Raw genomic sequence first — 22260 nt, forward strand, 5'->3', positions numbered from 1 at the left:
CTGGCACTGCCACAGGTCCGCCACGTCCTGTGGAGAAATGGTCTCAGATGCCCTTCACCTTGGCTGGAGTAGGGGGAAGGGTGTGATCCCCGCCCCTCACAAACACTAAAGGCAGAGATGAAAGTGGCTGCTTTCACACAAGGGCCACTTCTGGTTTCCTTCCCCACTCAGCGTACCACTTGGGAGGGAGTTTCAGCTACTTCTCATAATGAAAGTGACGTTGGTTTCTCTGCCACAAGTGAATGAGGGGCAAAGAGAGGTATCTTCTTTGTTCCTGGAGCCTTCCCTGGAATTAACCTTGTACTATTCAGAAGATCAAGAAGTGCTGAGCCTGGCAGCAGTGCAGCAGCAGGGCCAGCCCTCGGCGAGGCCTCTCTCTGGCTCCCCAGTCATGCCCTGGCAGCTCTCTGCAGCGGTAGTGTTCTTCGTGTCCCTGGCTGGTGAGTGACCCCCATGGCTTACTGTGCTGCCTCTGGTCCTATTAAGTCCTAATGCATGCTAGTGCCACTGACCAAGGTAAGACAGGAGAGACTGAGATAGCTGCAGCATGGCTTTAGCTACTGTGGTATTTGGTGTGGGAATATCTCCTCCTCAACACAGAGCACGCTTTCATTTTTTTCCTCAAGGGCTTTCACAGCTTGGGCTTGTTGTCCGTGAGTCTAGTAGAGTAGGTGTCAACTCCAGAAGACAGTGACACTATGCCTGGGTTCCAAATGGGTTCTGGGCACCTTATCAGGGCAAGTTTGTAGAAATCACTTACAGTTAAGAGATGGAGAATTGAGCAGGGGCTTAGAGATGGGGCTGTTGCTACACTGCCTGGGAAAAGCACATTATGCCTTGCTTTTCCTGTTTATTACGAACGGAAGTGCCGTGTTTATATTATATAAACAGCAAAGTGTGAAGGTGAATGAGATGTGGTCTTACAAATTATGCCATTTCAGAGAGGTATAAACCAAGGAGTCAAGAAATTTTTTTTTAAGTACTACTATAATTCAGATCAGAGAAGCTATCTGGGAAACTGAGCTTTTTTTTTTTTTAAGTTTATTTATTCTGAGAGAGACAGAGAGATCAAGTGGGGGAAGGAGAGAGAGAGGAGAGGGAGAATCCCAAGCAGGCTCAGTGCTGTCAGCGCAGAGCCCTACTCTGGGCTCCATCTCACAGAACTGTGAGATCATCACCTGAGCCGAAACCAAGAATTGGATGCTTAACTGGCTGAGCCACCCAGGCCCCCTGGGTAACTGAGCTCTTAATGATTATTTTATGTGCCCACCCTCTGCTTTTATGAAGAGCATTTTGTCCCTTGGACATTGGGTCCTCTTGTGTGCTGTTATCTACTTGATGGCTAATCCACAATTTCTTCTAGAAGCACTGAGTTGAACACTTGAAGGAACCAATTCTCTCCATATGGCCCTGCTAATAACATGCTCACATGAGGGATGCAGAGGCACTTGACTACAACATGAACTGTCAGGAAAGTTGGGTGAAGAGTCAGGCCAGTGTCCTAATCCAGGCTGCTTTACTTCTGCCATGTTTTCAGAATTAGAGTGTCACATTCTTCTGGAGGCAAAAGGCAAACTCTAAGCGAATAAAAAAGCAAAAGATCTCAGTCTAGCAGTAACCCTCCATGACCTGTGTGTGAGCACCTGTTCAGAGAGTGTCAGATGACTGGCAGGGTCAGAAATATAATGAGAGCTCAATAAATTCACAGGCAGTTTCAGAGGAAGTGTCTACCCTGCCCTTTCCTCTCTGAGCTGCAAATTCTCTAGGGTGAACCTAGTGAATGAAGTGTGTGAAGGGGCCCCATTTTCCAGATGAGGGTACTGAGGCAGGTTAGGGAATTATCCATAGTCACTCAGCTAACAAGTGGCAGCCTGAGATTTGTATCCAGGAAGCCTGCTGTCAGGGCCCATGCTCTGTACCACTGCACCACGCAGCCCTGTATGCATAGGTTCAAGAGGTACTTGTTGAACTGGAGATGAGCAAAAACCATTGGACATTTTGGTAGGAGAGACATAGCTTCCAGGTAAACTAGCTCTGTAATTTTTATCCAGTCACTTTGCTTCCCTGGTGTCAAATTCTTCCCCCATAAAATGAAGGGATTTAAGTTTGTATCAGTTGTGTTTAGATTCAGCTGCTCATAGGAGACAAAAGATAGCAAAATAAATGAGATAAATGCTTGTTTCTCCTTCATGTGAAGACAAGTCCAGAAGAATTCACACCAGGTCTGGTGAGGGGCTCATTATTATAGGCCCACCCTCCTATGTGTGATGTTCACCTGCAAGGTCTTTTCATGGTTCTAAGTGTTTGCTGCAGCTCCAACCATCACATACAAGTTGCAGGCTGGCTTGAAAAGGAAAACACAAAGGCAATAGAGAGGTATTGAAGGTGACTAAGCAAGCAGCCCTACAAGCAGCCCTCCTGGAAGGCCCATATAACCCTACAACTTCTACTGCTTTGCCTCAAATCCAGTCACATATTCCCACCAAGCAGGAAAAGAGTCTTGGAGGCAGGGTTCTCTATTTCAGGCATCAAATCCTCAGCTTGAATTTGCAGTTCTGTGACTAAGGAAAAAGGGGAGGCTGGATTGGGAGTAATTAGCCAGCAGTCTATGCCACAGGACTGGAGCCCCTTCTTTACGAGGGTCCTTTTTGAATCTCAAGTCCCACAGGAAAGTAACAGAGATAAGATTTACATCTTTTTGCTAAAACTGAAGTTTAAATCGTGCCAGAAACAGTCTTCCTGCAGCACCCAGCTGGGGCTACTTCTGCTGCCTGGGGAGGTGCCAGAGAAAGTATCTGGGGGCTAAATTCAATTCCCTGACCCTGGATATGGCCACAGGGCTCCATTTACTTGCCAACTGTGTTCCCAACTCCAGACAAAGTGTAGCCTCCAAGACCTGCCAGGCCTGTTCCCTCCTGGTCCCTTACCTCACTTCCCTCTTTCTTATGTCCCTACCATACTTACCCCCTTGCTGTTATCCAGACATACCAGGCTCTGAAGACCCTGTGCCTTTGCACATATTTTTCATCCTGCCTGGGATACCACTTACTTTCTTAACTGCCTAAAGAATTTCCCTTGTGTTGGATTCCCCACTGCATCCCATAGCACTCAATACCTCCTTCTATAATAACTCTGGTCACCTCGAGGAGTGTGGTCCAGTTATGTGTCTGTCTCACAAGGCTTTGGGCCCCTGAGAACAAAGACCCCATGCCTGGCATGGAGCTTGGCTCAGAAGAAGCCCCTCAGATCCATTGAATTGGGTGTGGCAGGGAAACCAAACAAATGCTATCTGGGAAGGACCAGCCATCTGGAAAGTACCTAGAGAAAAAGCCCTTGCATGGTCCCTGACTTCCCCAGGGCTGGGCTGAAAAGTCATCTCTCAGCTCCTTCTGTGGTTGTAGGGGGTCCCAGCCTTCTCACACCTCTTCCGGCAGGTCATCATCTAGAGTCCAAGCAATGGGTCTCAGTCCTGGGTACCTGTTGGCTGAGACTCCTGAATCCTGGAGAGAAGATGGTGGGGGTTGGGGGTATGGGCTTCACAAATTGGCATGTGAACTCCAGAGCTGTGTTCTTCTGAGTAGAGGAAGAGTTGACACAGATTCTGAGCTTTGCCTTGCCCTCACCTCTGCCCACTGCCCTCTTGATGGGTCTCAGACAGACTGGTGAAATAAACGAAACCTTTACAGGGTCAAAGGTCCTGTTTAAGAACTGTGACCCAGTTTTGACAAAGATTGGTCATATATGTGTGGTCATATGCATAGATTTTACAAAACAGTGTATTTTCCAGAATATTATTTCTATTAAGTACCTAATAAACATTTGAACTTTCTAGAATATTTCATAGTGCACAGCATACCTACTCCTGTCAGTTATCCATCTAATTCCTGCCCATCTTTTATATCCCACAGTTCTATGGGGAAATGGGGAAGGGAGAAGCCACAGAGGGGAAGGAGAAGACTATTAGAACAATATTTCCCAGTTCTATCCAGGAACACACTCTGGTTCAATCTGTAACACATTCTGACATTTTTGATCCAGCCACCTGCCGGCCCAGCCTTCTGCCCACCACAAAGCCACACACCATATCAAGACACCATGGACTGCCATCATCTCCAGCCACCCCACAAGTACTTCCTGCATACAAAGCACATCTTGATGGGTATCATGAGTTGTCTGGTCCTGTTTGGGATGCTGTGAATTCATGAATGACCAATGTGCTTTTCCCCCTTGTTTGAGTTCACTCATCACTACTGAGAGAGGACTTTTAATTACAGTATGAGAAAGGCTCCCCCTTTTATAGGGTGTGCTACTCAGTTGAGAAGATTTGCTTTAGCTCATAAGCATAAGCTGTGCACAGTGAGATTTTATCAAGGATCTAATATCTCCCCAAGAGAACAAAAAGCAAATGGTTTCCAGTCTCTCAGAATTCTCTGAATCAGTCTTTGCTTATCACTACAAGATATTCCTGGAAAGTACACCTGGGAGTGAATTCTCTTTCTCCATAGTAATAGTATAAACTTAATGGAGTTTCTGTTGTGGTCATGACTGAGGAACCAGCAACTCAGGTTTGGCCCAGATGAATTGTGAAAGTAAATCTTCCACAATTGTCAACCTTCATAACAACCTTGAAATGGAAAGTTTTGCTCCAAATTCTACAACGTAGGCATAAAAAATAAAGGCTTACAAAGTAAAGCTGCAGTGCATAAAATCCACAACTCTCACGTTATTATACATTTCAAATTATCTAAATGAGCATTTTAGATACAAAAAAAATACCTTTAATAATAGTCTCACATAATGTCATTAACAAGCCTTTCTAAAAGGTCATTTAAGACAATTTTAACTGATATTTTTGTCTTTCTCATTTTTCAAGCCAGCTGTGCAGAAATATTTCACAAGTGTTACTAGTAGGCTTGAAGTTAGAATTTTTCTTCTGGAAAATAATCACTATTTTAGCATCTGAGCCTTTGAAAACCTCACCACCAACCGCCATTATGAGGGTTTGGTGAATTGGGGTCACTGGAGAAACACACTGCTCTTCTTCTCTGTTTTTGTCTCTTCGCTCACCGTTCTTCCCAGTGACACACACACCATCTCCACTAATCCCAAATCCAAGGGCAGGCTTTGGGTCAGACAGGGACTCAAGTCTTGCTTCCAGAACTTACTAGGTGTCTCACCTCCACAATTTACTAGTTGTGGGATTATGGTCAAGTCGATGGGATTTTTCTAAACCTGAGTTTCCTCATCTGAAAGATGGATAAAGATAGAACCCATCAGAGGGTTTTTTGAGGAATTGGTGAAAGATGACCCTTGACCTGAGGCCTGCCACATAATTAGTGTCCAGTAACTTGGAGATTTTATTGTTATTATTATAGGAAAAGTAACCACTTAGAAATGTAGTGAATGAAAGAGCGAGATAGTAAAGGAGTTTATGGATAATTTTGATTAGATGTGAAACACCAGCATAGAGTGATCTCCTTTTTCCTTTTCCCATGTTTTCCCAAGTCACTGGCCAGCACTGGGGAGCTCCAGCTCCAGTGAGTGTAAATACAATGAGCAAATACAATGAAACCATAGCATTGAAGAGACAAAGCCATCTCTCAGTGGACCTGATCATAAACTCACAAGGAACATCATCTGCATTGTTTTCAGTTTTCTGATTTGCTGTGTGTTTGAGAGGAGGCAAGGATAGAACTATTTGGGTTGAAAAAGAGCCAGAGGACTTCTACCCTCAAGAGATGGCCCAGGAGACACTTGTGATAAGTACTGGGTGCTGTACATAAGTGATGAATAACTGAATTCTACTCCTGAAACCAATATTGCACTGTATGTTAACTAAAATTTAAATTTAAAAAATTATATATATAATAAAAAATAAATTAAAAAAAGAGAGAGAGATGGCCCAGGAGAGAACCTGTGACAGTAACACACACTACAGGTATGCTTAATGGTCTAGGAAGACTTCACTTAAACCAACTAGTTTGAGCCTCACAATAATCCTAGAAGGTCTACAATGGTATTCAGTGCTGTTATCCTCATTTACTCATCCAGTCATCTGTTCATCCAATTCATATGAACACTTCTCATGCATAGGCACTGGTGGTAAAAAAAAAAAAAAAAAAAAATGCACACAATTCCCACGTTGAAGTTACTTTTAATCTTGTGGGAGAGATTCACAGTCAATAAATAAACCAATAAATAAACATATAATCAGGACTATCATTGTGCTGGTACACACTGTCTGGCCAGGCTTACTGTTAAATATGTTAATACCATCCCCTTATCCCCTTACATAATTACAGGTTGTGATTAGTCCAGTGCAGGCAATGAATATAACACTGTGATGTGGAATTGTGGGGTGGGGAGCTATTTTATGTAAGAATGACAGGGAAGACTCTGAAGAGCTGGCATTTAAGCCAAACTATGAAGGATAGCCCACCAAATACGTCAGAGCAATTAGGGCTTAATTTTCTTTCCTGGTTGAGAAAGCCTGGGCCATTCAAAAGGTTAAGCAAACAATAGGAACCAGACAGAAACTGATCTATATTTACAAAAACTGGCAGCAAGGGGTGCTGGGGTTAAGCGCCCAACTCCTGGTTTCAGCTCAGGTCATGATCTTACAGTTCATGAGTTCGAACCCTGCATCGGGCTCCCCGTTGGCAGTACAGAGCCTGCTGAGCCTGCTTGGGATTCTCTCCCCATCCACCCTTTCTCTCTGTCCTTCCATCCCCCAAAATAAATATACTTAAAAATTGGCAACAAAAGCAAAAATGGAAGGGAAATGAATCTCCTATCATTGGAGGGAATCATGCTTACATTGGATGAACACATGGCAAATTCGTAGGTACAATTTACACATCAGATTAAGGTTTGGACTAGATGATTGTTAAAACTCCTTTCAAACCTGGGATTGTATGATTGTGTGTAAATAAGCATGTTTGGAAAAAATAAAAAAAAATCATATTTATCTTTAAAAGATTTCAGGGATGTCTCTTGGTTTCAACTCACGTCATGATCTCACAGTTCATGAGTTCAAGCTCTTCATTGGGCTCTTCACTGACAGTGTGGAGTCTGCTTGGTATTCTCCCTCTCTGTTCCTCTCCTGCTCAATCTGTATCTCTCTCTCAAAAATTAAAAAGTAGGGGTGCCTGGGTGGCTCAGTTGGTTAAGCGTCCAACTTCAACTCAGGTCATGATCTTACAGTTCGTGGGTTCAAGCCCTGCGTCAGGCTCTGTGCTGACAGCTCAGAGCCTGGAGCTTGCTTCAGATTTTGTGTCTCCCTCTCTCTCTGCCTCTCCCCCTGCTCATGCTCTCTGTCTCTCTCTCTCTCTTTCTCTCAAAAAATAAACATTAAAATTAAAAAAAAATTTTTTTAATGTTTTTATTTATTTTTGAGACAGAGAGAGACAGAGCATGAGCAGGGGCGGGGCAGAGAGAGAGGGAGACACAGAATCCGAAGCAGGCTCCAGGCTCTGAGCTGTCAGCACAGAGCCCGACGTGGGGCTCGAACTCACACACCACGAGATCATGACCTGAGCTGAAGTCGGACGCTCAACCGACTGAGCCACCCAGGCGCCCCTAAAATTTTTTAAAAAATAAATAAATAGTGGGTGATGGGCATGGAGGAGGGCATCTGTTGGGATGAGCACTGGGTGTTGTATGGAAACCAATTTGACAACAAATTATATAAAGAAATAAAAATTAAAAAAAAAATAAATAATAAACTTAGAAAAGAATTCAAGGTAGAACCACCATGTGATCCAACAGTTACATTTCTGAGTATATGGATGTGAAGGCAACAGAGTCACTATCCCAAAGAGAAAAGTAAGTAAATAAATAAATAAAAGTGTTAATTTGTAGTGAAGAAACATTAAAATGCGGGTGGGGGAGGGACTCACTAATGTGAGCTATGAGTGTGGTAACACTTTTGTTTCCTAATTTGCAGTGATTTTGCATTATGGCAGTCAAATAAGAGCTAAAGTGTTCCCAGAAACTTCGGACTATCAGCCTACAACCGCAACAACAGTGCAGGCCATAGCAAAACCTTTCCTACAACCAACTAACCAAGTACCTCCCAAAACTTCAGCAGTAAGATCAACAGATGGTCATGTCACCTCTCAGAGAGCTGCCACAACCTCCAGCTCTGAACCCCCAATCACACACACAACAATAAGAACTCTAGGAACAACTTCCTTGGAAACTATAAACAGTACCCCATCTACCAGCACCACAGTCCACACCTTAGTCACAACCCCGGCCACACCCAATAACTCACACACAGCTGCTCCAGGCACTGAGGCCTCCATTGGCTCCAGGGCAGCGCCAAGTTCACTGCCAACCACCATCACCCCACCAGCCCATACAACAGGAAACAGCCCCACAACTAGGAAAACCACCCAACCCAGTAACCAGACCACCCTTCCAGCAATGTTGTCCACCTCACCACATAACAGCACAACCAGTCAGAAGTCTACTCAACCCATGCACACCTCAGGAGCCACCACAGCTGCACACAATACCACCCAAACAGCCTCACCTGCCACCATGGCTCCTGGGCCCACTCTGGCACCTCAGCCTTCATCAGCCAAGACCGGAATTTATCAAGTTCTGAATGGAAGCAGGCTCTGTATCAAAGCAGAGATGGGGATAGAGCTAACGGTTCAAGACACAGAGTCGGTAAGTTGGCGCCATAGGACTGTAACACTATCTTCAAAAAGTTTGAATGCAGTGTGTCTTGGTAAGAATAAACATCCCCCTGCATCTTGTGTCATATTTTAATGAAACAAATAGCTGTAGACTCCTCTTTCTCCAAGGTGCTCCATTAAAAGGTGAATGGGTGCCTGGGTTTTTGGGGTGCCTGGGTGGCTCAGTCGGTTGAGCGACTGACTCTTGATTTCCTCCTGGGTCGTGATCCCACAGTTCATGAATTCAAGCCCCGCGCCGGGCTTTGGGCTGGCAATAGGGTGCCTGCTTGGGATTTTCTCTGTTCCCCCCCTCACCCTCTCTCTTTCTCTCTCTCTCTCAAAATAAATGAATAAACCTCATATATTAAAAAACAGTGAATCTGTTTTAGAATACATATAAAAACAGAAACCAATAGTGACTGGATAGAAGAAGGCACACATCCAAATTGTAACTATGCAAACCTCTCAGTTTTAGCCAACATGGGCAGAGTGTTGGGGTAAGTTCAGTGTTGAGCCCAACCTGGCCTTACACCTCCTGATGACTTCAAGCCTCGGCAACTTTCCTGTGAAGTGAGAGATTTGGATTAGTCTCCATGGTTCTAGCCAACTGTGACATTAGTATCAAAATTCCAGATAAAAAAGATTAGAAGGAGTGGGGATAGGGCTGAGATTATTTGCTTTACTGAAGAAATCACCATTAAAGCAATACTTTCTTTTTTGCACAGGTTTTATAAAACTTCCACATTCAGGTTTTCATTTGAAACTGAAGTATATTAGACAGCAAACACTTTCTTGTAGTACCTTTTAACATATTTAATTTAACAACAATCAAATTCCATGTGGTATATTGGGAATAGACTGGCTATAAATTATCTATCAAGGAACGCTTTCTGTAGGAGAACTCCTTTAAAAACTCTTTTGAACATAAAGCAGTTTGGAAACGATAGGAGTTTTCTGGGGACTTTGAAACTTTCAAGTGAACATAAACTAGACTTGAGTTTCAGATTCACTTACTAGCCTTTGCGCCTGGTTCCCTAGCTAGAATTTTCTTCTTCATTTCATTGATCTGATCTATTTTATTTGGTTTAGGTTTTTTCAACTCAGAGATACTTCAACATCGACCCCAATGCAACGGAGTCTTCTGGGAACTGTGGCTCTCGAAAATCCAACCTTCTCTTGAATTTCCACGGTGGATTTGTGAATCTCACATTTACGAAGGTGAGGGCTGAGCTCCTTCATACCAAATGGCTCTAGCATTGCTTTCCCTTTCTTTCACCCTGGGGCCCAGTGGTGCAACCACACACTTCACTTTCAGCTCCAAAGGAAGTAGATCTCAGAGCCTTTTGAGATATTCCCTGATAAGAGTGAGGGGTATGGAGATGGAGAAGAGGGAAGTGTCAACATCTTATGTTTGCCTCCTTCCCCCTTCAGCCTCCTCTGTGCAGTCCAAGAAGGGCTTCAATGCCTCTTAGGGGAGGCTTGGCTTTGGGGAATCCAGCCACAGGTGCCCTTTACAAACTACCCAAAGGAGGAAGCTGTACAGATCAACAGACTCATAGAAATTCCCAGTGGGCACACAGAAACAGAATTATTCTAAAACCACGATCAAATGTCACAGTGGGTTCTTTCCAACTGCAGCAGGCAAGATTTAGGTACTAACCTGGCACTGGGTTTCCCAGACCATATTATGAAAAGGGTAGACAACAGAATGGAGTAGAAATACTATGGATGTGAGGTCAGAGAGTCTTGGGTACAAATTTGACTCTGTCACTCGCTCACCTTGTGACATTAAGCAGGCAACTTAACTTGTCTAAACTTTATTTTCACATTTGAAAAGTGGGGGAAAGGAATTAAAGATCACCTCTGTAAAGAGCATTGTCCAATACTTGGAAAGCAGATGTTCAATAGCCAGAAGCTATGATTACAATGACTGAAGTAGGCAAATGTCTTGGGGATACAATGATGGTCATCGCACTCTCAAAGGAGAGACTTGCCCCTGCTTCTCTCAAAGTGTCATTCAAACAGGCCAAGCAAGAGCCTGGGAGGAGGTGCTAAGAAAACCCTTGCTGCTGAGACTTGGTGTGGGCCTCCTTCTTAGCTATCAAATGTGACCCCTGAAATTAGAGGGGTATTGGGTAGGAGATCTTGCGGAGGAATGAGTGTAGGCTTTGACCTGAAACAAGTCAAGATTGGCTCTCAGCCACATGATCTTGGACTAGTTGGGACATGTTTTCTCATCTATAAAATGGAAATAATTACACCTCCTTAGTGGGACCCTTGGGAGAATCAGAAATGGTAATGTGTAAATTGTCTAGCACAGTGCTTGGTACATAACAAAGTTCAATAAAGGGCTGTTGTTGTTGATGATGTTAAGTTGGCGTCAAAAGCTTTATCCTCCATTATCCTGCATGTACATACTTTTCTCCATAGGAAGAGATGCACTTGAGAAGCCAAGGGGTTCCTTTCAATACCAAATGGTAAAAACATACTCTCTCACACCAGAAGAACATTCAGGGAAGAATCCGTGCTCTACTCTGGGACAACTGAGGTTAAACCTTCAGAGGGGTCAGGAATTCTTTTAAAGTCATTTCAGCAAAAGGGCAGAGGATACAAGCACAAGTACTTATGCTTTAGCTCAAGGCTTGATTCCGCCCAGACTACTGCATGTGTGACTGATTGTCTGAGGGAAAGCATTAGAAAACTCCAGTGTTTGTAGCACTCAGTGGCCACTGCCTTAGACAGGCCATCAAGCAGGGGTTTCTTTGGCACCTTGTAATGTCTCTTTTTGCTCCTTTTTTCCGTCTCCTGATGCCCTCTATGCCTGCCTTTCTAATGCTTTGGGACTGGACTCTGATCAAACTCCACCCGAGTGTTGAGCCTCTGCCTTTCTGGAAATCTCTATGCCTCCAGAGGTGTGGACAGGAAATGAATATAGAGATAGAGCTGGAAGGACCAGCAGTGCATTTCTCCCTCCACCCATCTCTGGAAGGAGCAAGGAAAACCCCTATCCAAGGCCCCAAGTTGGCAATAGCTGCTTTGCCAGAGTCCCTCCAACCAAATTCACTTTATTCATTTCATTCCCCAGCACCAATTTCTTAAGCAGCTGACCTTAGCTCTATAATAAGAGGAGCAAAGAGGCTTATAGAAAGTAAAGTCCCACCAGCCTTAGTCCTTCAGGAGAATTTCTGCATTTTAGAACAGAACTTGTTTAAGCCACTCGTAGCCACAAATTCAAGGATCACAGGTGCTAAACATAGAACTTAATGAGAGAATAGGCTAGGAAGAATTTTTTTCCGTGAAACAGGCAGTCTTTATTTTTTTATTTTCTCGCATTTGACAAAGACTTCACTTTCCCATGAAGTCTGCATAAGGAAAATGTCGGAGTAATGAGATGACAGAGGCAAGCCTCGGGAGTGAGGTGACAAAAGGGAGAGGTAGAGAGTGCCATCTTCCCCAGAGGGGCCGCCACTCCTCAGCTCTGCCTGGTGGTGCCAGTGGCTGGGCTGGCACCTCTCCCTGGGGACTGTCACTGTCTTTTATGGTGGACATTCATTCTGGATGGTCGGGTCTACATTCTAAGTGGCTTCTGCCTTGCTATACCAGTTGTTGAATAGCTTACATACCATTTCCCTCAGGAGGTAATGAGAAACCAGTGTCATCAGATCTTCTGATTGTTCAAGACAAGGCAGAAATCCAGACTCTTTTATTTTTAAATGTTGGCAGCACACTTTTTGAAAACTTGAACAATGCTGGCCAAACGGAACACAGTTGTAAGCCAAATTTGGCCTGCGGATGCTCTGCCCTAACATGTGGACTGTGTGAAATGCATTTAGGCAGGAAGGCCATCTAGATTCTTCCACGAGAGAAATGGCCTCAACAATTCTGTTGGCCACTTTTCAAACATTGCTACCTTCTAGACCAGTGCTTCTCAACAGCGGCAGTATTAACATTTGGGGCCAGATAAGTCTGTGGTGGGGGCTGTCTTGTGCCTTGGTGGGATACTGAACAGTCTCCCTGGCCTCTACCTACTGAATGCCAGTAGCAACACCCAGCCCCATTTGTGACAACCCCAAATAACTCTAGACATTGCCAAATGTCCCCTGGAGGAAAAATCACGCCTGGTCGAGAACCACTGCTCTAGAGAAAAAGAGAGCCTTGGAAAATAGTTTATGTTCATTGTAACATAATAAATGTTATAAATGAGAACCAAGTTGTAGAATGGCAAATGGATGCTGGTGAGCAAGGCTGAATTAACAGCCTGAGTTTACTAAGCACCTACTTTGTCCTGAACACAGAACCAGACATTATAGGAGAAAATAAAAGAAATACAGGCTATAGTTGCAGGTTTCAAAACATGTAAGATAATTCATAAGTTTTTAAATTGAAATACTGCCAATGACAGAAATGTAAAGAAAATTCTGTATCCTGAACTGTCCCTTGATGTTGTTCAATTGGGACTTAAATTATCCATGTCATTTCTACATGACCATGAACAAGTCTCTACCTCTCTTTCTGAGCCTGTTTCCTCCTATGTAAGATGGGGCCAACGAGTCCCTATTTTGTTGGGCTGCTGTGAAGTTGAACGAGGTTAATATATGTGACAGTGCTGAGGGTGGCATCTGGCCCATAGTGGGGTAGGAGAGGTGGGTTTCCTTTCTCATTTCATTGTTTAAAGAACTGAAAACCTTTCCATGTCAGTGTCTCATTTGATTAAGGCGACAAAGCTGAAAGTTGTTCAGACCCTTCAGGTGCAAGATAAATATACCTCCCTTCCCCCACTCCCCACAACTTCCTTCCTGTTAGGATAAGTTTGTCTTAGAACATCTTTCAGTAACTTTGTGTAGAGTTTATTTTTCCGTGCTCGACACTGTCCCCTTCTCATCCACCTGATGGGCAGGGCAGCTCAAGGCTTCCAGCCCTGACTTGGAAGTGGGACATGGGAGAAATCAGTGGCCTGGGGCAGGGGTACTGAATCAGGGAGTGTTTTGCCAGCCAAGGTCTGGAAAGTGAATGCTGTCCGCCACCCTGGTATATACCCAGAGCCTTGCAGGGGCATTGGGAGCCCTATTAACTTACAAACTCCTGAGAACTGTTATCAGGGTTCAAATGCTAATACCCTCAGAATGCACTATTTAGAACTTCCCAAGAATGCTGTACTATTTCATGCCCTATTTTCCCTTATGCTTTTCCCTCTGCCTGGAATGCCCCTACCATCCCTCAGGCCCTTTTGCATTCATGCTTTAAGATGGCTCAGATATCTTCACCCTATGAAATCTCCTCACCCCCCCAGCCCCCACCTCCATCCCAGACAAAACTGGGAGACTTTCTTCTTTTGGTTTCCTGACCCTTCATTGGTTGTTCCCTGACCTCCATTAATGCACTTGTTGCACATTTTACTGTCTTGAAGGCATGTCTGTGATTATTCACAGTGCTCAGCCCTGACTTTGTATATAGTATGTCTTTAGCAAATGTTTGATGAGGAAATAAATCAATAAAGGGGTGAATCTAAATTTCACAAAGACTCTGGGCCAAGCTGCCAAAAAGTAGATCAGCAGCTCCAAAGAAACAGCCTCTTTCGCTTCCTTTTGCTGTATACAGAGCAAAGGTTTCTTGATGTAGTCACAACAATGCTGAGCAAAAAAGGTCTGATCGATGTTGAAGACAAAATCCACATCCTGAATATCTGTGACTATGAAACTCCTACAGTGCATTTTGCTGAAGTTAAGGAGAGGACCCAGGGCCTCAAGGTCATTGATATACTGCCTTCCTGAGCAAGTTGATTGGCTAGCTTGCTCTGGACCTGGTCCTTTGCTAAGGAGGATGTTTAGGTCCCTTGAGGAATCAGGACCTCTCTAATGAGATATTGCAGAGCTCTTAGATACTGGCAATGAGGAGCCACTGTGTCAGCATCCCATTTGTTGAATGGTGAAATGGGACTTTTGTAAGTGATCCATTCAAATGGACACACTGTAAGTACTGAAGTACCACATTTAGCTGTTAGGAGTCCTTAGCCCCCTTTTGTCAATGCTGATGGATACACAAAAGATTTTCACTTTGTTTTCAAGAATCCAGCATGGTTGATATTTGTCACTCTCCAACCTGAACCCCAAATGCAAAAAAAAAAAAAAAAACCATCTGGCAGAGAATCACTTTGTGGCCTTCAAAGGAGAAAGCAGATACTATGAAGTGCATGATGTATAACTTGTAATTTCCCCTGGACTTTGGGTTAAGTCTGCCATCTGCTTGAAGCTCCCAAGCCCTCCAGCCCCTCCTCTGTACCCACCTGACTCCCATTCCCCAGAGCTGAGGCTTCAGCTGTTTCTTTAATCAGTAGTACTGTCGAAGCTCACCTCACTTGCTTGTTCTCTATCTGTGGTAGATCTGAGATCTAGGAAATAGACAAAAAATGCTCATTGGAGTGCTATGAAAGAGGTTTACTAAGAAGGGGCAATTGAATTTATTATTACCATTGTGAATAACACTGGTTACATTTTTTATTGTTTATTTATTTGTGGGTGAGGGTGGGGGAGGGACAGAGAGGGAGAGAGAGAATCCCAAAGCAGGCTCCGCACTGCCAATGCAGAGCTTGACATGGGGCTTGATCTCATGAATCATGAGATCATGACCTGAGCTGAAATCAGGAGTCGGACACTTAACCAACTGAGCCACCTAGGCGCTCCTACACTGGTTAAAATTCGTGTGAAGACTCTGTGGTACATTTTTTACATGGATTCTTTCATTTAATCTTCACATCAAACTAAGAGGTAAATCTTGCTATAATTTTCCTCATCCTTCTGCATAAATAAAAAAAATTTTTTTGGAATGTTCACAAAGATTTGACAATTCAAGTAGCTACATGGGAACAAAAAATATTTTTAAATTAGTATTTAAAAATTATTAGCAAAGCTTTGTTCTCCTAAATAGGAGGTTAACCACTCTCTTTATAACGTTTCATTACCAACTGATTTGTTCTGCAACCTTGTTTTTCATTGATGGTGGGCACCAGGAGTTGACAAGCTGTGGCTCTCAGACCAAATTCAGGCTGCCACCAAAAAAATTTATAGTCTCCAGCCTAAGAATGGCTGTTACATTTTTCAATGGCTTGGGCAGGGGGAGGAGAACATTGCATAGCATATGAAAATCATATGAAATTCAAATTTCAGTGTCTATAAATGAAGTTCATTCGAACGTGGCCACACTTGCTTGTTTATGTGTTGTCTGTGGCTGCTTCTGGGCTACGGTAGTGGAATTGAGTGTCACCTACACAGAACCGTGAAGTCTAAAATATTTACTGACTGGCTTTTTACATAAAAAAGAAAAAAAAAAAACTTGCCAACCCTTTATATAAAATAAACTTCAGGGGGACCTGCTGGCTCAGTTGGGTAAGCACCGGACTTCAGCTCAGGTCATAATCTCACGGTTCATGGATTTGAGCCCCACGTCAAGCTCTGTGCTGACAGCTCAGAGCCTGGAGCCTGCTTCAGATTCTGTGTCTCCCTCTCTCTCTACCCCTCCCTCAATTACACTCTGTCTCTCTCTCACATGTGCGCAAAAATAAATAAACATTGAAAAATGTTTTAATAAAATACAATACAATACAATAAAATAAAATAAAATAAAATAAAATAAAATAAAATAAAATAAACTTCAGGGGCACCTGGGTGGCTCAGTTGGTTAAGCATCCGACTTTGGCTCAGGTCATGACCTCCAGTCCATGGGTTTGAGGCCATGTCAGGCTCTGTGCTGACAGCTCAGAGTCTGGAGCCTGCTTCAGATTCTGTGTCTCCCTCTCTCTTTGCCCCTCCCCAACTCGTGCTCTGTCTTCCTCTCAAAAATAAATAAACATTAAAAAAATTTTTTAATAAACTTCAGCCCCACTACCGTTCAAATTATGCTAAATTCTGAACTTCTGAATCTAAAAATAAGTGCTTTGCTCTAGTTTAAATAAAAGACAATTTGGGGGCACATGGCTGGCTCAGTTGGTGGAGTATATTAACTCTTGATCTTGAGGTTGTGAGTTCAAGCCACGTATTGGATGTAGAGATTACTTTAAAAAAAAGACAATTTTATTTTCTTTAAGAACATCCTGTGACACCACAACTGTACAGAAAAAGTGGGCACAATTGTCTAGATAAGACTCATTTGGTATCAGTAGGATAAATTTTATAAAACTAGGAATCTCAAGGATACTAAACATCCTTCTGCCCTTTTGTTTACATGAATTCACCTAACAAATGCTTTTCCTTTATCATAACAATAGACATCAGCTCAGGCCTAGGAAACATTTGGCTAATTTTGACTCAGTCAAAATGGAAGGAAACCTGGATACCAGCTCCAGACTGTCCTGTTACATCATTAAGGTGAACTTAACAGTGAATGTGAGCACTCTGCCATCTGCTCTGGAAGGTCTCACTTTTGGCATTGGCCCTATAGAGCTGGGGAGCAGGAATGGCTCTTCCTGTCAGGGCTGGCTTCATGAGCATGTGACCTGTGCAGTCAGCTGGGCCCCTGCTTGGCTTAAGATTTGCTGTCACCTCCTAAAATTCTTAAATGATTTTTGAACAAGAGATCCTACATTTCCATTTTGTACTAGGCCCCACAAACTGTGTAGCTGGTCCTACTTCCAATAGATGGCTAAATATGGACACCTGCATTTCAGGGAATATGAAAGAAAATTCTTGCACAATGAATTTGTTTTGTCTAAACCCACATATCCCACAGAGGAAAATGTAGGGCAGGATCCTGTAGACCAGATTTTGTTTTGTCTTGCCTACAAAGAATGTGAATTAGAGGTAGATGCCTAACTCCTCTGAGCCTCTTTGTTCTCAGCTGCCAAATGGGTTGATAATATTTATTCTCTCTCAGGGGGGTGTTGTGAGGCTCAAAGGAGGCAATGTAGGTGAAAGCATGCACTTAGTAAACTGTGAAGCTTTTATAGAAATACAGAGCTTTTCCTAATGTGAAAATAGATCAAGCAGATGCCACAGGAAGGGGAAGATTCCAGGAGGTCTCCTGTGGACCTGAGAGCTGGCCTCATCACTGTTCTCTTACTGTTCCTTAAAGCAATCTCACACTGCCACCTAAGCAATTTCAAAAAACAAAGTTATGCTCGTGCCAATGTTCTGCTTAAATCTCTTCAAAGGATCCTTTCTGCTCTTAGGATAGGGTAGGGATCTTGTAACAGTGACTTTGAGCCCTGAATTACAGGTCTCTTATATGCTAAAAAGGACCCCAAATAAAGAATAATCTGAGTAGTGGTTTGTGAAAGTGACCCAAGAAGGGCCTGGGTCACAGATGTTTTTCTCTAAAACAAATGGACGGTTCAAGCACATAGTTTACCTTGCCTTTGAGACCTAAGACTGAGTATGTAGAAGGAAGGAACCAGGTCTTCTCCTCCTCCTCTTCTTCCTCCTCCTCCTCCTCCTTCTTCTTCTTCTTCTTCTTCTTCTTCTTCTTCTTCTTCTTCTTCTTCTTCTTCTTCTTTTTCTATGACCTAGAACAATTCCTGGTGTGGAGTGGATATAAGAGGAATTAAACATTAGACTTGGAGACAAGAAGCTTGGGGTCATATCTTCCCCTGCCACCCATTAGGGCTGTGACCTTGAGCATGTCAGTGAGCCTTTATTTCTTCTCATAGTTGTTGTGAGGATTAAATAAGGCATGGCATAGAAGTGTCTGCTCCAGTGCCTGGCATAAGGTAAGAAGCCAGTATGTGGTAGGTGTTGTTCGATGAATTATAGGATCTAGAGTTGAATGTGTCAATAGCAGCTAGCTTACCTTACTAAAACAGTTTGTATTTCTGGAAGCCTTATATTGTATAGGGAATCATCATTTCATCTACAAATAATACACAAATGGACTGTAATATAGTCAAGATTATTATTACTAATTTCTTTAATGACTAGACTTGGAACTTCTAAAGGTAACTCCATTTTGGATTCTGATTTTGGTTGCTCACTCTTACTCATGGATAGTTAGAAAACTATTCATTAGAAAATGAATGCTTACAAATAATAACAAATCACCTACTTTAAATTCCCCCTCCAAAAAATAAAAAAAAATAAAAAATAAGAAAACTCAAAACCTCCTTTTTAAACTTACCCTTTCATATCTCAGTTCAATTCCCTTTAATGTCATACCTTTAGTCTCTCAGGAGATTATAGGGCTATTTTGTAATGGTTCATTTTGTTTTTGAACAATTCCTAAATAAATGTGGAACACTGCCTTATGTTTCTGAACATGGTCACTTGGGGTCTTCTTCTAGAGAACACCCAGTGATCTCAGAGGAGATCATTTTTTTTCCAGAATCCCTCATGGTGGCCCTATCTAGCCATTTTGGAGACATGAACCCTTTAATCTATTTAAAGCAATTGATACTCTACCCAGGAAAATGCACGTAAAATTTTGCACACCCAAAGAGTTTATGAGCCCCATGAAGTCTACCCATGGTAGTCTTTAAGATGAGTGGCCTCAGTTTGAATCTCTACCCTAAGATATTAATTACTAGTAAAAGCTTACTGCATACCCCTCCAACCTCTCCATCTTCCAGATGTGTATGTATTTTAACAAGAAGAAACTTGGTCCACCTGAAGGGACTCTGGGCTGGTGGAATTTGAATTTTAGGCTATAGCAGCAAGTATGAAGTACAGACATTTGGGGGCAAGGGTAAGGCATTACTTATTATTTATTTTGAATAGTTTTTTTGAAGTTTTTTTGAAGTTTTCAAACACAATTATGGCTCGATACCAACATACTCCCAAATCCCCATATCCAGGATTTAATAGTTAAAGTTTGTAAACCAGGATCGTAAACATAAAAACAGATTGCCCAAAGGTTAACACACTGCTGTTTTACAGGATGAAAACTCCTATTATATCAGTGAAGTGAGAGCCTATTTGACAGTCTCAAATCCAGGTAAGTAGTCAGAGAAGGCTATTCTACCAGCTCTGGTGCTGTGCTTCTGGTTCACTCATTTTTCAGTCCATTGAGTTTACTAATCTTTGATGCTGCTTTGGAGAAATAGACTAAAGCAGGTGAACTTACTACATCTTTGTTTGCTTCAGTTTGCTCATCTGCTCACGAAGGAGGTTGGACTAAATTATGTCAGATATCATTAAAGCAGAGATCATTAAAGCAACAATAAAGAGTTTAATGACTTTTGGACAGATTTGCTATTGATGGTGCAGTTTTTTCTATACTCTTGAAATTATGCATTTATTCTACAAAAATGTAGTTAGTGCCAGCTGGGTGCCAAGCCCTCTAATAGGCAGTAGAAATCCATTTATCCAAACATATAGTCCCTGCTGTCATGGAACTTACATTCTAGAAGTGAGGAAAGGAACATAAAAAGATCATTAAATTATAATAGTTAAGTAGCATTAAGTTCTATGAGCAAACACAAGCAGGTCCTTGTGGAGCGGACTGGAAAGATATTTTAAGTGAGACCTTTAGGAAGCCCTCTAAGAAGGAAGGCCTCTCTGAAGAGGTGAGGTTTGAGCAGAGAGATACCTCATCTGGGGGCATCTGGGCCTGGGGAAGCTTTTTTCCGGTGGTGGGAACAACAGATACACAAGTCCTAAGGAATGAAGTTGCTCATGTGTTCAGGGGTCAGCAAGAGAGTGAGCAAAGCAGCAGAGAAGATCTGTGGGGCATCCAGGCCAGAGCATGTAGGTCTTGTGGGTAGGGCAAGGTAAGGACTTTGAATTTTAGTCTAAAGTGTAAAAGGATGTCATTGGAGGGTTTGGTATAGAAAAATGATATATCATGGTTTATATTTATAAAGATTCAGTCCAGTTGCTACATAGAGAATTGCCCTCAGTGGGGTCATTCGAGAGAACTCCTACAGTGTTCGTGTCTAGAAAGGTAATGCTCCCAGTCAAGTTGGGGGAATTGCTCAGAGGGATCAGACGTTTCTCTGGAAAGCCCAGACTTAGATAACAAACCACTGTTAAGCACCTCTTAGGTGCCAGGTACTGTACAAACAGTTTTCATGTCTGTTTTCTCCTTTTTAAACTTCTATCTTTTGACTGGCTTAAACTTATCTTATTAAGGAGCTTATACTAAAGAAACTTGCCAGGAAATGAAAATGTGGAGAAATGTCTATCTAGAATAGTAGATATATGATACCGATATTGTTCAAGAGGATGTTGTCAATGATTATTGGTTAAAAGTAAGTAAGATGTCATAGTTGACAACTCACTTTCACATAGTAACTCACGTAGACAAGTAAACTCATATAGGCTGGGGAATAAATATTATGAATGCTAACATAAATTAGCTAATGTTATCACTAGGCATGGACCAAATTTTAGCCAGGAATAAGGTAGTGATGTCTCAAGAAGCAAGGGAAGGATAAGTCAGACCAGAAGCTAAGTTAGAAGCTGAGAAAGGGGATAAAAGAATTCTAGGTCCCAATAATCCAGGCTCAGCAGTAGTAGCAGGAGCTATAGTAGTTACAATAATGACAATTTGCACATCAGTGGTGATGGTGATGGTATTAGTAACAGTAGTCAGTTGTACTTACAGAGGTAGTGACTGTTGTAATGTTATTGGGAGTGATAGCAGCAGCAGTAGTAGTAGTAGTAGACAATTACCCTGGGGTATAACACATGGTATAGTAGTACACATGGATAATTCAGTACATCATGTAGGACATTTGCATGTGCCAATGAAGAGTCTACAGTAAATAGTACAGTAATGGCAGGAGACAGCAATCGGGTAGTGGTTAAGATAAAAAGCTCTAGAGGGGTACCTGGGTGGCTCAGTGGGTTGAGCATCTGACTGTTGATTTGGGTTCAGATCATGGTCCCAGGGTCGTGGGATCAAGCCCCACATCAGGCTCCGCACTGGGCATGGAATCTGCTTAAGATTCTCTCTATCCCTATCCCTGTGCCCCTCTCCCCTGCTCATGCTCTCTCTCCCTCTCTCTTAAAAAAAAAAAAAAAAAAAAAAAAAAAAAAAAAAAAAAAAGATAGCAAGCTCTACAATCAGATTGCTTGAGTCCAAATTCCACTTACTAATTGTAGAATCTTAGGCAAATGTTTTCAATTCTCCAAATCTCCATTTCCTTGTCTGTAAAATGGAGAAAGTAGAACCAGTCTCAAATGGTTGTTATGAGAATTAAACAGGAAGGTACACGTAGAGTACCTGCACAGCACCCGGCACATAGCAAGCAGACCCTTAATGTGGGATGTTACCTTAGGCACAGGCAACACATCCACAGAGACAGAAAAGGAGGGAGACTTTCAAGCTCCCTCATTAACAGCCCATGGGTATTCCCTGCAGGCACAACTTTGGTGAATTCACAAGCTCCCTTATTAATAGCCCATGGGTATTCCTTGGAGGCACACTTGGGTGAATTCACTAAGGTCCATAGTCTGGTCCTCAATCATGAGAGCTGTCAGCACCCCCTTATGTATTGTCTGTTTCTTCAAGGAGGCTGATGTTAAACCAAGGTCATGAAATTGATGCATAAAATCAGAATGCAAATTTGTGCATTTTTCATGCAACTGTTTCTTACACCGTCATGCCAAGGGGACTAGATAGTTGGGTCCTCTGGCCAGTGAACTTTCTCCCA

General features: G+C 42.7%; 1 protein-coding gene across 2 annotated transcripts in view; it reads left to right on the top strand.

Annotated features, from left to right (window-relative positions):
* Positions 1-217: 217 nt before the first annotated feature.
* LAMP3 (lysosome associated membrane protein 3) overlaps positions 218-22260 on the top strand; it is a 36902-nt gene continuing 14859 nt past the window's right edge. Inside the window, exons 1-4 of one of the 2 annotated variants that reach the window (XM_060639322.2) lie at positions 218-440; positions 7946-8676; positions 9774-9902; positions 19541-19598. In XM_060639322.2, the coding sequence (XP_060495305.1) occupies positions 392-440; positions 7946-8676; positions 9774-9902; positions 19541-19598 (967 nt within the window). In that variant the 5' untranslated portion in view covers positions 218-391. The remainder of the gene's footprint in view (positions 441-7945; positions 8677-9773; positions 9903-19540; positions 19599-22260) is intronic. The other variant, XM_060639323.2, reaches the window with a different exon arrangement.

This window comes from Panthera onca, chromosome C2, assembly GCF_046562875.1.
Source record: "Panthera onca isolate mPanOnc1 chromosome C2, mPanOnc1 haplotype 2, whole genome shotgun sequence".
NCBI classification, from domain to species: domain Eukaryota; kingdom Metazoa; phylum Chordata; class Mammalia; order Carnivora; family Felidae; genus Panthera; species Panthera onca.